The sequence below is a fragment of the Oncorhynchus mykiss genome, chromosome 7 (genome assembly GCF_013265735.2).
Source record: "Oncorhynchus mykiss isolate Arlee chromosome 7, USDA_OmykA_1.1, whole genome shotgun sequence".
Taxonomy (NCBI): Eukaryota; Metazoa; Chordata; class Actinopteri; order Salmoniformes; family Salmonidae; genus Oncorhynchus; species Oncorhynchus mykiss.
The window spans coordinates 67,848,576-67,863,823 of record NC_048571.1 but is presented as its reverse complement, the minus strand read 5'-3'; the positions used below and the strand labels follow the sequence as shown (position 1 = coordinate 67,863,823).

The 15,248-nt window shown below is 40.5% G+C and overlaps 1 protein-coding gene across 5 annotated transcripts; it reads right to left on the bottom strand.

The window, feature by feature from the left end:
- Window positions 1-1,594: 1,594 nt before the first annotated feature.
- On the bottom strand, window positions 1,595-8,202 carry LOC110528334 (caveolin-3). 5 transcript variants are annotated; one of them, XM_036983909.1, is made up of 5 exons: window positions 7,782-7,995; window positions 7,601-7,645; window positions 7,163-7,350; window positions 3,417-6,962; window positions 1,595-2,573 (listed from the first exon to the last, which is right to left on the bottom strand). In XM_036983909.1, exons 4-5 carry the CDS (start codon window positions 3,537-3,539, stop codon window positions 2,232-2,234), a joined length of 465 nt encoding a protein of 154 aa, XP_036839804.1. In that variant the 5' UTR covers window positions 3,540-6,962; window positions 7,163-7,350; window positions 7,601-7,645; window positions 7,782-7,995; the 3' UTR covers window positions 1,595-2,231. The 5 variants fall into 5 exon arrangements, with proteins under 5 accessions (XP_036839804.1, XP_021465999.1, XP_021465997.1 ...); XM_021610324.2 differs by having other exon boundaries at window positions 3,417-3,792; window positions 7,782-7,976; XM_021610321.2 differs by lacking the exons at window positions 1,595-2,573; window positions 7,601-7,645 and adding an exon at window positions 8,137-8,202 and having other exon boundaries at window positions 5,563-6,962; window positions 7,782-8,017.
- Between the last annotated feature and the right edge of the window lie 7,046 nt (window positions 8,203-15,248).

Genomic DNA, 15,248 nt, shown 5'->3' with positions numbered 1-15,248 from the left:
ATTAGTATTTGGTAGCATTGCCATTAAATTGTTTAACTTGGGTCAAACGTTTCGGGTAGGTTTCCACACACTTCCCACAATAAGTTGGGTGAAATTTGGCCCATTCCTCCTGACAGAGCTGTTGTAACTGAGTCAGGTTTGTAGGTCTTCTTGTTCGCACACACTTTTTCAGTTCTGCCCACAAATGTTCTATAGGATTGAGGTCAGGGCTTTGTGATGGCCATACCTTGACTTTGTTGTACTTAAGCCATTTTTCCACAACTTTGGAAATATGTTTGAGGTCATTGTCCATTTGGATGAACCATTTGCGACCATGATTTAACTTCCTGATTGATGTCTTGAGATGTTGCTTCAACATATCCATATAATTTTCATCCTTCATGATGCCATCTATTTTGTGAAGTGCACCAGTCCCTCCTGCAGCAAATCACCTCCACAACATGATGCTGCCACCCCCGTGCTTCATGGTTGGGATGGTGTTCTTCGGCTTGCAAGCTTCCCCCTTTTTCCTCCAAACATAACGCTGGTCATTATGGCCAAACAGTTCTATTTTTGTTTAATCAGATCAGAGGACATTTCTCCAAAAAGTATGATCTTTGTCCCCATGTGCAGTTGCAAACCGTAGTCTGGCTCTTTTCTGTTGGTTTTGGAGCAGGGGCTTCTTCCTTGTTGAGCAGCCTTTCAGGTTATGTCGTTATAGGACTCGTTTTACTGTGGTTTATATCGTTTTGTACCTGATTCCTACAGTATCTTCACAAGGTCCTTTGCTGTTGTTCTGGGATTGATTTGCACTTTTCGCACCAAAGTACGTTTATCTCTATGAGACAGAACGCATCTCCTTCCTGAGCGGTATGACAGCTGCGTGGTCCCATGGTGTTTATACTTGCATACTGTTGTTTGTACAGATGAACGTGGTACCTTCAGGCATTTGGAAATTGCCCCCAAGGATAAACCAGACTTGTGGAGGGTCTACAATGTATTTTCTGAGGTCTTGGCTGATTTCTTTTGATTTTCCCATGATGTCAAGCAAAGAGACACTGTGTTTGAAGGTAGGCCTTGAAATACATCCACAGGTACACCTCCAATTGACTCAAATTATGTCAAATGGCCTCTTAGAAGCTTCTAAAGCCATTACATCATATTCTGGAATTTTCCAATCTGTTTAAAGGCACAGTCAACTTAGTGTATGTAAACTTCTGACCCACTGGAATTGTGATACAGTGAATTATAAGTGAAATAATCTGTCTGTAAACAATTTTTGGTAAAATGAGTGTGTCATTAACAAAGTGGATGTCCTAACCGACTTGCCAAAACTATAGTTTGTTAACAAGAAATTTGTGGAGTGGTTGAAAAACGAGTTTTAATGACTCCAACCTAAGGGTATGTAAACTTCCGACTTCAACTATAGATACTGTACGTTACATATAACCTTCACCACTGGCACTGAGGCATGTTTGTGTAGATCTATCTGGCCTCACCCTTGCCTGAGCATACCGGGAATTCTTTCACTGAATTTTTTCCAAATCAGTTACATACAGTACTGTAGGAAGATTCTATGTCACAACGAGCGCTAAAGACAGACATCACATATACCTGGAACATTAAACAAGTAATTTATTGTAGCATCAACATGTGAATAGAGCATGGAATATACTTAAGTTTCAAATCATTCAAGCATGGATGAGTGTTGTTTGTAGTGTACCATGTATTATAGACCATGGATTATCCCCCATCTATGGCACCCAGATGCGAGCACTCTTCTTCTTGTCTTCTGATTGAACACAATAATCTCTATGTATCACAAACTCTGTTTGAAAGATGGGTCAGACCCAGACCCAAGCATCAGCAGTCAGACAGGAGGCCAGGGAAGTAGCCTACATGGCATACTGCAGAGCACTCCATTCTGGCACCTCTGGTCTCCTGTTTGTCTCACCCCTACAGGAGGTCCGCTCCCGCTCAGCCCAGTCAAAGTCTTCTCTGTCCTGGCACCCCAATGGTGGAACCAGCTTCCCCCTGATGTTAGGACAGCAGAGTCCCTGCCCATCTTCCGAAAAAATAACTTATTTATTGAGGAAAAATGTACTACAACTGTGATATGTGGTTGTTTCAGCTAGCTATCTTAAGATGAATTCACTAACTGTAAGTTAATGTAGCTGAGAGCATCTGCTAAAAAAATGGGTGGAGAGCAGCCTAACCACTTCCTCCCTGTCCCATTCCCATGCTTCTGAACCCTACACCTCCTTCCGTAGCACCACCCGAACACTTGAGAATATTTTTGCCAGGGCTTCGAACAGGGGGTCACAGAAGGTGTGGATGGCCAGGGAGTAGATACGGCTCAGACACTGGGACTCGATCAGACAACTTTTAATGCATGGCACAACGGCCCAGATGTGGCAGAAGGAGAGGCAAGCGAATAGGAAGCCCCACAGCAGAGCCACTGGGATCCCCAAAATGGCTGATAGGATGCGGTAGCACCAGTATTTGGACACAGTGAAGGTGGTGTAACTGGCTTTCCACACCCCATCCAGACTGTGAGTCCCATCAGGCTCAGCGATCACATCCTCAAAGTCCACCTGCAGGGGGAGACAGAGAGGCCATTGTACTGTAATTGATAAAAGGGTCCAGCTTCTGACACCAACGGCAATGAGACAGGACACCATTATGTTAGCTTCAGGAATATCTTTACTAAGTTAAAACCTAATATCTTACGCAACGCATTATGGGTATTGTAGTACATTATGCTACAGCCATCAGCAGCTGGACCTTCTTTTAGCTCAGTTAAAAACTGCTATATTATATTGCCTGAAACCTTTCACTGTCCCAAGCAAATTCATCTATCATGAGTAAATACTGTATAAGACAAATGGATACATTCCTACAACATGAACAGTTCTCTTTCTAACAATCCGCCTGTTTTAAAGTCACAGATCTAATTAAAGGAAGGAATTTGTGCGCTGCAGTCCATCTGACACCACTACCCGTAACTATAAATACACTTACTGAATATATACAGAGGGCCATAAAAATCCATGAAAAACCTAAAAGCCATAAAAACCATTAAAACCATAAAAGCCTAATGATTCATTAGCAAATCAAAGAATACCAGAGAAAACCATCAAAGACATTATGTAAAAACATGTATTAGAACAAATTCCATGATGGCAGTTTTGGCAGATAAACATTGCGTTCCACTGCCATTCATACCCTTGTGTTTGCCTTCCCAGAAATAGAGCCACTATCTGTAGCTGGGTTGGTAAGAGCTACAGGGACACAGGCTGTTTCAGGGAACATTTGATGGTCACAATAATAACCCAAAGGATAGCACCTCTGGTGCACTTGTGAGCACGCACGCACACACACACACACACACACACACACACACACACACACACACACTTAAATGTAATATAGCCCACCTTCACTACATCCTCGTTGACTTGCTTGGGGTCTCTGTTGATCAGGTCAATCTCTTTATGATGTCCGTTTGCCTGAAACCTTTGTTCATAACCATTGTTGATGTCAGCCATGGTTGCGGTCATATGCTAATCAAAGGAGAGGGAGAGAGGTACGAGGCAGAGTAGAGGGGTCTGAGAAGAGCGGTCTCAGTAAGGCTGGTAGTTATCCTGGAGCTGGGCAGTGGTAGCTGTAGTGGTCAAAGAAGCAGTGTGGGGAGTGGGACAGGGAGTGGCTGTACCCAGGCTTCTGGATTTCCCTTCACTGTGATGTCACTCCTGGAATGCCAGCAGCACCCAGCAGGCAGCTGCCCCTAGTTGTCCTGTCAAACTGTAACCACTGTAGCCATAGCATAGCACAAACACACAAACACACAACACATAGCCTACAGTTACACACATACTTTGTTGACTACAACAAATTCTTGTTAATAATCGCTTATAAACATCTTGTAAACACACCAAAGAATGAACACACACACACACACACACAAACACACAGACATACACACATTATTTTACTATCCTTGTGGGGCCCATTCAAAATCCTATTTTCCCTAACCTCAAACCCTATACCTCAACCCCTAACCTAACACTAATTGTAACCTTAACTCTCAACCTATCCCCTAAGCCTTAAAGATATTTTTTCCTTGTGGGGACTGGCAAAATGTTTCCACTTGTCCTAATTTTCCTTATTTTACTATTCTTGTGAGGACTTCTGGTCCCCACAATGATAGTAAAACCAAACCACCCACACACACAAGTAAGGCCCATTCTCTATCAACACTCATGCCATACCTCACACTGGGACCCTAAGCATTTCTTAAAGGAAAAAGCAGACCTATGTTGCATTACACACATCCCTGATGGTTCACCATAGTAATTACTGTAGCCCAATATAGTGTGAAGATCACAGGAGTCTGCTAAGGGTATAATAATAGCCAGATTCATAGCAAATGGAATGGCATCAAACATATTTGAAGAATTTGATTCCATTCCACTTGATCTGGTCCAGCCATTACCACTAGCCTGTTCTCCCCAATTAAGGTGCCACCAACCATATAGCAATGCTCAGATATAGACAAGTGAGTCCGTACAGAGAATTGGATGACACTTTCCATGATGCAGCTATATATAATGCCTTATGATACACTACCAATATATGTTCTGGTTAGTCCCTCCATGGAGAGACTTGTCATATATGATTGAGCAGGTGGATCTGCTGATAAGACAGAGAACTGTGCAAAGATCTGAGACTGACATGTAGACCTAAGCATTTTGAGTTTGTGATACATTTACTACCACACGTTAAGTTGAGAGTGGACGGTGGGGATAAACAGCATCAAAATGCTTTCTAGCATTAACCCCATAAAACCTGAGACTCACCTAAAATAAAGCAACTTGGCAGGAGATGTAGCATGCTGATGATGTTGGAATATATCATGCATGGCTCACTTTTTTTCCCTGTCACAAACCTGTATTTCCATAGCAACCACAAATGGAATGTACCATGAAGGTCTGCCTGTTTTTTCTTGTCACTCAAACCTGTGTTTCCATAGCAACCACACATGGAAAGTACAATGGAAACCTGTGTGTCCATAGCAACCACAAAATACTGCCACGCATACACGGTATATAGTAAGTAATCATCATGATATTAAATTCCTCACCTCCCAACTATTGGCTTAAAAACCTCTTAATGATCCGGGCCTTTTTTTCAATTTTCGCCTAAAATGACATATCTAAATCTAACTGCCTGTAGCTCAGGACCTGAAGCAATGATATGCATATTCTTGATACCATTTGACAGGAAACACTTTGAAGTTTGTGTAAATGTGAAATTAATTTAGGAGAATATAACCAATTCGATCTGGTAAAAGATAATACAAAGAAAAAAACATGCATTTATAAAAAATAATTGTACCATCATCTTTGAAATGGAAGAGAAATGCCATAATGTATTATTCCAGCCCAGGCACAATTTACATTTTGGCCACCTGGATTTAGGAAAAAAAATCGAATTCAGGCATTTTAGGCCAATATTAGTTCTTTAAATTAACACTTTTTATCTCCAAATTCATTGTAAGTATTGTGCAATATACAGTTATCAAATGGTAGAATGACTTTATTATGAAATGGTTTAAAACAAAACAAAATGTCAACCATAGTTTCCTCTGGTTGTTTGTCATGTCCATGGGGAGGATATTTAGTTTTTTACAAGTGGTACAGTAAAATCCTAACGTTTGATATATTCCTTCTCACCCATGGTGACCTGATTATGTAAAATCTGCTTTTCTCATGATAAAATTCACTACAGGACAAACTCCTCACCTCATAGAGGAGGTCTTGAGTGGTACCACTGAGTACTGTCAAGCAATAAACATTCAGGCCAGTTGTGTGTGTGAAACACGATTCACTTCAAATACAGGGAGTTTGCCTGTGCGTGTTTAATTAATTGAAGTGCCCCATTTCCTATTCTGGGAAGGCAGGGGCCTTTCCAGGGAGGAAGAGAGCAGCATCCAGACCCTGAGCTGTGAAGTGAAGATGTAATGAGGTACTAGATGTTAGCATAAGAACGGCTGATGACATAATCAGGTCATAATGCAATAACAAGAACCCAGCTACTTGAATCGTATTTCTGTACTGAGTACAACATTGATATTGAGAAAGGTTGTGTCTCTTAGAAGAATAGGGGATATTTCAATTGAATGGTTTTGTATGTGAAAACAAATCTGATATTGCTGCATATTGATCAAAATCTTTAACACTCTATTTTAGATATCCTGCAATCCAATTCTCATCAGAATATATATAAATAAAAGTAAAGCTATAGTAAACGTTAATGTTCTACTCTACCACAAAAAATTGTGGAGTCACATTTTGAACTGTGTGGTCAGGTTTTATTGAAATAACACTATACACCAGTGCTGTCTGAATAATACTGAATGTGCTCATCAAACATGGGAATCACCTGACACTATCACATGAGAAAAGGACAACTCAAAGCACAGTTCAAGTGCATACCAGATACAACAGTATCCTAAATGAGTGTGAATCTTTTACACATTCCCTTTTCACCTTAACTTCTGACAATATCTTAGATAAGTAACCAATCACCTTGTTGGAAATTGTTTTAAAAAATGTACCAGTTTTGATCAATCACACTGATCTCAGTTCAGTTGTAAGATCCCATGATCCACCAAAAAGCCTGTAGTTGTGCCCCTGGTCTGATCCTAGAGCATCCTACAAATACTTTGCCCAGGCCTGATAGTCTCCCAAGAGGACATTCCATAGTAGGGTAACATTGGGAACAAGCCCATATTCCAAATCCTGATTTTGTGTGAAGGTCCAATATTCTGTCATTCCAGAGTCAGGCGAAGTCTGATTCCATCGTAGCACTTTGCTGCACTAGTGAGGAATGGGCGGACACCAATGTCCAGTACGATGCTCCATAGGCTCTGCAGCCAGTATGTGATTATAAGGATATGATGCACGAATGGGCTAAAGAACCTTTCAGGATTAGATAGAGAGTACAGGGAGTAAGAGAAGAGAAGAGTTTCAAGATGGTAACTTATGGTTCACCCATTGGTTACAGATGTAATTTCAACGTCTATTTCATGTTGGTTCAACGTCATTTCATTGAAATGACGTGTATGCCCAGTTGGCATGTATTGTATTCAGTGAATAGTGAACTGATATTATAGACGTACCATATGTGTAGGAAGCTGAGGATGGCGAAGATCAGTCCGGTGATGATGGACACAGGGACGGCCAGCAGGACGGTCACTATGCGGTAGATCCAGACCCTGGTGACCTCGAACAGGGCGTTGCTCCAGATCCACACTCTGTCTCCGCTACGTACTGATGCCGGCTCTGCTATCACATCCTCAAAGCTCACCTACAGGCAGAATCATAATCTTGGGGGGATTGTTTATAGACAGACAGTTTGTTTTTGACACTCAAAGGAAAATATAGATAAACTGCAGTCAATGACATGACCAGCAGAGGGCAGTGCAAGTATACAAAAAACAACTGGGACATGCCACATGTCTATAGAAATATAATACTCTTCAGATTTGTTTGATCGTTTAAGTAATTATGTTTGACTAATTGGGTTAAGACAGATAATCTGATTGAAAAAACAGCACCTTATATCAAGCTTGTGACAGTGTTACCCGTTTCAGTGTACAATCCTGAAAGCACAAAGAACTAATTCATGAAGTCATTCAAATTGACAAACATGTATCAACACAAAACAAATGTTTTCTGGTTAGCAGTTAGCTCCTGTTTTTATGGGTTGATGCATTGATGTGAGGTTGTGTGAAATACCTTCAAACACTCGTTGACTCCTCGAGGGTCTCTCTCATTCAGGAGGGGCTTGGTGTCACTAAGATCCACTAACGGGGACACAGCTTCCACCTCATCCATCCTGTCCCCCAGTTCAGCCTTCCATAGCAGCTGAGGCTCCTCATGTTCCTCATACAGGTCTGCATCAAGGTCTTCATCATCAGTGTCTCCCAGGTCAATATTTGTCTCCACTGGATCTGTCTTTCTCATCATGGTGCCTTTTCAAGGAAACAACTACTGTTTTTAGAATGAATTTCAATTAAATACAAAAAATATTCAAATATGGGAGTGTAGAGAGTAACAGGACCAGAAAGACTCACTCTGCCTACACACATACCTACACACTCACACCACACTGTCAAACTGTGACACTTTCAGACAGAGGATGGCCACTAGGCTGTTCACATGGGTGTGGCTAGCAGCAATGGGTTATATTGGGAAAGTGAGACTGGCCTGGTTGGAATTTTCAAAGGGGCTTTGGTTTGTGGATCCCCATACCCAGGGAGAGAGGAGAGGGGAGAGGGAGAAGGTAAGGGGAGAGGGGAGAGGGGAGAGACACTCCCTGCTGCAGGATATAAATACCTAGAGAGAGGACTATATTCAGACAGCTCCTATGATCATACAGTGATCTACCTTGCCCATCTGATCCAATAGAGACAACTCAGATTGGGAACTCTGCAGGATACTTTTTTAAACTCTCCACTTGATATGAAAAGGAGAACGTGGAACGTTTCCTACAGTAGGACTAAACTGTGATATGAATGTCATAGTGATATGGCAACATGATCTCACAAACACATTTCAATACGGACACCTAAAATAGATAGGTTACTCATTGTTGTGATATCATTGACTTGGTGATGATTAGCCTGCCATGCACTCTGTGGCTTATTAGAAGTAGTAACTTTACCTGGCCCATGTCCCACGGGAACGTAATGCAAACCAGTCCAGGGTCGTATTCATTAGTGCACACTGTAGAAAAATGCTTTGCAACGGAAAATGAAAACAATTATTCTTAATTGACAAGTTCAGTTATTTCCTCCCTATTTTAGCTCGTTTGCTCCCATTTTGTTCCCAATGAACAGCCACAAAACCAACATGTGCGCAACTATGGGGCAAAACTTAGATTGTTGACAAAATGTAAACTATATTTAGACTCCAATGTTTATTGAAAACAGAAATGCATTTGCACAATGAGCACTTGTTGTCTCTCAAATAAATCATTTTATTTGATGTTTAGCAAGCTTAGGAATTTTTTCCATATTAGCATTGACATGAAATCAGTCAAAACACCTCAAAACAAAAACAAGATAAAACTGGCTGAAAAGAGCCATTACGATTCCCCACATGGCAGTTTCTTGTCATTGTTGCTAGCTATCTGGCCATTCAGAATCAAATCAAATTGTATTGGTCACATACATATTTAGCAGATGTTATTGCAGATGTAGTGAAATGCTTGAGTCACACCAACACATGGACTTCTGCCCCATTGAAGCATGCGCATCAATTTTGGAGATGTCAGTTAATCTATCTATAATACTCATCAAAGGACATTGGTGGCACCTTTATTGTGGAGGACGGGCTTGTGGGAATGGCTGGAATGGAATGAGAGGAATGGTATCAAATGCTGTACTTCAAACACATGGTTCCAAAAAAATGGAGGCAAGTGGAAAGGGGAGGGGAGTGGAAAGGGGAGGGGGTAAGGAACTTGTCTGTCTGCCCTGCATTTTAAAGACCAAAATTGGCTAAAGAAAATTGTGATAAATAAAAAGTATACCAGGACCAAGAAATGGACAGCTGCACCATACAGGTTACAAAATAATTGAGGAGATTTCAATGTACTTATTCCATGGCACATGATTTATGAACTGGTACACAAAATGTAGCCGGATTCAAAATGTAGAGTTTTTCAATATGAATTATAATATCAAATTCTTGCAACCAATAAAATGTTATATATATTGGAGATACAACCATCTCAGCTCTGCAGATTTTTCTGCGAAGAGACAGAATTAGTAGATTACTTGTTTTGGTACTGCCCATATGTAGATTGTTTTTGGTCGCAGGTTCACAATTTGAAAAATTGCAAAACTTACTCGGAGAGAACTCTGCAATTAGCACTGCTGGGTGATTTGAAAAGTCATAGTCAATTGATCGATGATATAGTAATAGTCCGGGATGCTGGCCCTCTAGGCAGAGTTGCAAAGAAAAAGCCATATCTAAGACTGGCCAATAAAAAAAAAAACTAAGATGGGCAAAAGAACACAGACACTGGACAGAGGAACTCTGCCTAGAAGGCCAGCATCCCAGGGTGGCCTCTTCACTGTTGATTTTATCACCCTCTTCCAGGAGAATGTTCCTGCAATTCTTCAGGATTGGTGGGTCATTGAGACTGGTGTTTTGTGGGTACTATTTAATGAAACTGACAGTTGAGGACTTGTGAGGCAATGGGTTTCTCAAACTAGACACTCTAATGTACTTGCCCTCTTGCTCAGTTGTGCACCGGGGCCTCCCACTCCTCTTTGCATTCTGGTTAGGGCCAGTTTGCGCTGTTCTGTGAAGGGAGTAGTACACAGCATTGTATGAGATCTTCAGTTTCCTGGCAATTTCTCGCATGGAATAGCCTTCATTTATCTGAAAAATAATAGACTGACAAGTTTCAGAAGAAAGGTCTTTGTTTCTTGCCATTTTGAGCCTGTAATTGAACCCACAAATGCTTATGCTCTAGATACTCAACTCGTCTAAAGAAGGCCAGGTTATTGCTTCTTTAATGAGCACAACAGTTTTCAGCTGTGCTAACATAATTGCAAAAGGGTTTTCTAATGATCAATTAGCCTTTTAAAATGATAAACTTGGATTAGCTAACACAACGTGCCATTGGAAAACAGGAGTGATGGTTGTTGATAATGTGTCTCTGTACACCTATGTAGATATTCCATAAAAAATCTGCCATTCCCAGCTACAATAGTCATTTAAAACATTAACAATGTCTACACTGTATTTCTTATCAATTTGATGATATTTTAATGAACAGAAAATGTGCTTTTCTTTCAAAAACATGGACATTTCTAAGTGACCCAAAACTTTTGAAAGGTAGTGTATAATTACAAAAATATATTTATGGGGGATTGGAAATTATGCAGACAATTACATTGATAGAAGCCACAATCTATCTGCAATATTCCATCTGATCTACCCCCCCACCCCCCAAAAAAAAGATGTCTACAGGCTGCAGCCCAATAGCGCCCCCAGCTCCAGACCAGACATCCCATAGACATGCTGTACATTGTGGAAGTGAGAGATTTTCTAGGTCTTATAGTAGACTTACAGTAATACCCATTGCTGTGAGTGAGGTATTGTGTTATAGGACCATCAGTACTGTATGAACATGTTTTCCCAGCTGTCCGTGGATACCATGCATATCTCTGGCTATTGACGTGGTGAGGAAATCACAAGTTAAGCAGGTGATGATGTGTGGTCAAGAGAAGACAAGAAAGGTCTAAACTTTTTCAGATTCCGAAGCCTCAGCATCATAAGTAGGCTATTGTGACCTGACCAGCAAAAACTCCATTGGCTATAATAAGGGCTTAGGGGCCAGAGTTATTCCTGTTCAGGTTACATGGCCACAGAAAAACTCCTTGCCCTAAACATAACCCTAACCCTAGCTTCATGTCCACATGCCAGTTCAACCCTAATCCTAAAATGTACCCTAATCCTAACCCTTACCCTAGCTTCATGTCCACATGCCAGTTCAACCGTAACCCTTACCCTAGCTTCATATCAACATTCCAGTTCAACAATAACCCTGACCCTAACCCTAACACTTACCCTAATCCTTACCATTGCTTGATATCCACAGCCAGGTTCAACCCTAAGCCTAGACTCAACTCGGTTTGGTTTGCATTTAATTGTGTGACTTGTTCTATTTCTGAGGTTTTCACCAAGGATCTCTGTACTTTCCTCCATTCATCTTTCCCTCTATAATGACTAGTCTCCCAGTCTCTGCCGTTGAAAAACATCCCCACAGCATGTTGCTGCCACCACCATGCTTCACCATGGGGATGGTGCCAGGTTTCCTCCAGATGTGACACTTGATTTTCAGGCCAAAGTGTTCAATTTTGGTTTCATCAGACCAGAGAATCTTGTTTTTCAAGGTCTGACAGGCTCCAAGTAGGCTGTCATGTGCCTTTTACTGAGGAGTGGTAGAGATGGTTGTCTTTCTGGAAGGTTCTCCCATCTCAACAGAGGAACTCTGGAGCTCTGTCAGAGTGACTATCGGGTTCCTGGTCACCTCCCTGACCAAAGGCCCTTCTCCCCCAATTTACCACAGGTGGACTCCAATCAAGTTGTGGAAACATCTCAAGGATGATCAATGGAAACAGGATGCATCTAAGCTCAATTTCTCAATTTCTATTAGCAAAGGGTCTGAATACTTATGTAAATAAGGTTTTTCTGTTTTTATTTTTAACAGATTTGCAAAAATTTCACAAAACCTGCATTTGCTTTGTCGTTATGGGATGTTTTGTGTAGATTGTTGAGTTTTTTTTATTTTTAGTTAATCCAGTTTAGAGTAACAAAATGTTTAGAGTAACAAAATGTGGAAAAAGTCAAGGGGTCCAAATACTTTCCGAATGCACTGTATGTTGGTAACCAGTCTATAATAGCAATAAAGCATCTCAGGTTTTGTGATATATGGCCAATATACCACAGCTAAGGGCTGTATCCAGTCAAGCGTTAGGTAAGAACAGCCATTAGCCACACCCCCTTTGGCCTTATTGCTTGAATATAATATAACGCAACAGTAAAAAACCTGACATTCTACAGTATGATTTTATGGACAGTAGCATTCACTGACTGCACACAAAATGTTAACATCAGACTGAAGTCCATTCACAGACTAATCTCATTGATTTTCCACATCTGATCAATGCAGCAGCCTAATCAGACACCAATTAACCATCACTAGTCACCATGGTGTCCAAGGTTATAGGTTCACTGATGATGACAACAACAATCAGAAGCTGAGGAGCAAATATATACCATTTTAAGTACTGTTCCTAGAAATGTTGCATCTAAGACACTCTATATTTATTTAGAAACTGCGTTGTTCCATTTGTAGGAATGTGAACTTGAGATGGTTGTTTCAAAACTGCAGAGAAACTGTACCAAAATATGGTGGTTGGAATGTGTAATTGTGTCTGACCTGTGCTTCATGTTATGTCCAACTGTAATTCAAAGTCTCTTCACCAAATAAATATCACATATCTTTTCCACAATAACTCAGTAATGACTGAGTAAGTTAAATCAGTGGAGAGGAGGGTAGGGTTTTTCTTCCATTAAAAGTTAAGATTGTACAAAGAGTGTCTTTGAGTTAACATTTCGGACTGCTCCAGACTCTGGGTTACTATGGCAACTCGAGAGCTTTCTTTTCAGGAACCGGCTCATCTCTGACTGTGATCAAGTACTGAATGTCATCTTTTCTTCACATCTCAAACATTAATATACCACCTGGTGTATAGAGAGACTGGATTAACTACAGTTAATGAGAACATTGCCATGGTGTGGGACTTTGGAAATAAGAGTTGCACCCTGTCATCTTGTCATGTATGTTTTATTTTGGAACCTAAAATAAAATATTATACAATTCAGCTTATTGATATTGCATTTAAAGGTTATGTAGAGCTCAAAGTAATGGAACAATGCAATAATTGCCAGGTGTGCTTCAGAGGAAGTAGAGACCAGGGCTCCTTTGTAGTCTACTAATTACACTTATCATGATGTTGGACCGCCCATATGACCAATAAAAATACTTTAAAAAGGACTAGATGTTAAACTGGGTCATAGTAAAAATGGTAGTGGGTGTGTCATATAGTCCACTATCAAGGTTCTAAGGGGATTATAGAACTAGATAGAGATAGAGACACAGTATGTATGTATGTTTGTATTTATGTACAGTATGCATCTCTATCTCTATGATACTAGAGACATTCATTAGATTCAAGGACTCCAACCCAAGGAAACCTAGTATTGTCCACTATCAGGTTTATAAAGGAGGTACTACACTTACAGATACAAAAATATTTTACAGATAATACAGATAATATGCATCTATCACTTTGATACCAGAAACACGCATTCAATTCAAGGACTCCAACCCTTGATATTCTCCACAAGGCTTCTCTCCCTCTGTGCTGAGAGTCAGACCCTGCCAGACACTGTCATCTATTATCTATTGTAATCTATTATCTGGGTCCAAGCATCTGAGAGCCTTTCATCTTTACTTTATATCTCCCCACTTGTTTACCTCTGGACTGGAGTTAGATACTTACCAGTTTAAATAAGCTTTTTTCTAGTTCCCTGTCATAGAGTTGTACATGTTTCACCACCATGGACAGCTCCCCAACTCTCCATACCTTCAACAGGGTAATAGTGATGATCAGTGTGGCTGTACAACTGTAAGCAGTTCAGGTGTTATCCTATGGTTCACTGTATCCATATTATCTTACTACCTTGTTGATTTTTTACTTTGAGAAAATAAGTATGAAAGGAAATAACAGGCACTGAAAGCTTTAGCTTTGTAATTGGTTTATGTTAAATATTTGGTAAGTGTGTTTATGGGAAATGAAAAAGATTATTCGAATTCTGTGTTGCGTAATACAATGTCGGTATCTGCATGTTACATTTGAGTAATTTAGCATACGCTCTTGTCCAGTGTGACTTACAATTAGTGCATTTATCTTAAGATAGACATTTAGGTGAGACAAAATACAACATCACAATTGTATCAGATATATTTTCCCCTTAACAAAGTATTTATCAGCAAAGTCAGTGCTAATAGGAAAAGACAAGTGGCTTTTTTAAATGTATTTTTTTTAAATCTAAAACAAATTAGCTTTCATCATGATCATGATTAAGTAAAACATTGTAAAGTTGGACCTGTAGTTGAGCAGGTTGAGAGATTCAAGTTCCCTGGCGTCCACAATACCAACGAACTGTCATGGTCCAAACACACCAAGACAGTCGTGAAGAGGGCACGACAACGTCTATTCAGGAGATTGAAAAAATTTGGCATGGGTCCTCAGATCCTTAAATAGTTCTACAGCTGCACCATCAAGAGCATCCTGACTGGTTGCATCACCGCCTGGTTTGGCAACTGCTCGGCCTCTGACCGCAAGGCACTACAGAGGGTAGTGGGTACGGCCCAGTACATCACTTGAGCCAAGCTTCCTGTCATCCAAGACCTCGGCAAGTGGTACCGGAGTGCTCATTCTAGGTCCAAAAAGCTTCTTTACAGCTTCTACCCCCAAGCCATAAGACTCCTGAACAGCTAACCCCCCCCATTTTAACACTGTTACTACTCTCTGTTTATAATCTATAAATAGTCACTTTACCTCTACCTACATGTACATATTACCTCAATTACCTCGACTAACCTGTGCCCGTGCACAT

Coding starts and splice junctions, on each gene's coding strand:
- LOC110528334 (XM_021610321.2), bottom strand. CDS start 8,012: ATGATGAGAAAGACAGATCCAGTGGAGACAAATATTGACCTGGGAGAC. Junction 7,351..7,781: donor GAGTCAACGAGTGTTTGAAG/GTATTTCACACA, acceptor TTCTGCCTGTAG/GTGAGCTTTGAGGATGTGAT. Junction 6,963..7,162: donor CTCAGCTTCCTACACATATG/GTACGTCTATAA, acceptor TAATCCTGAAAG/GTTCTTTAGCCCATTCGTGC.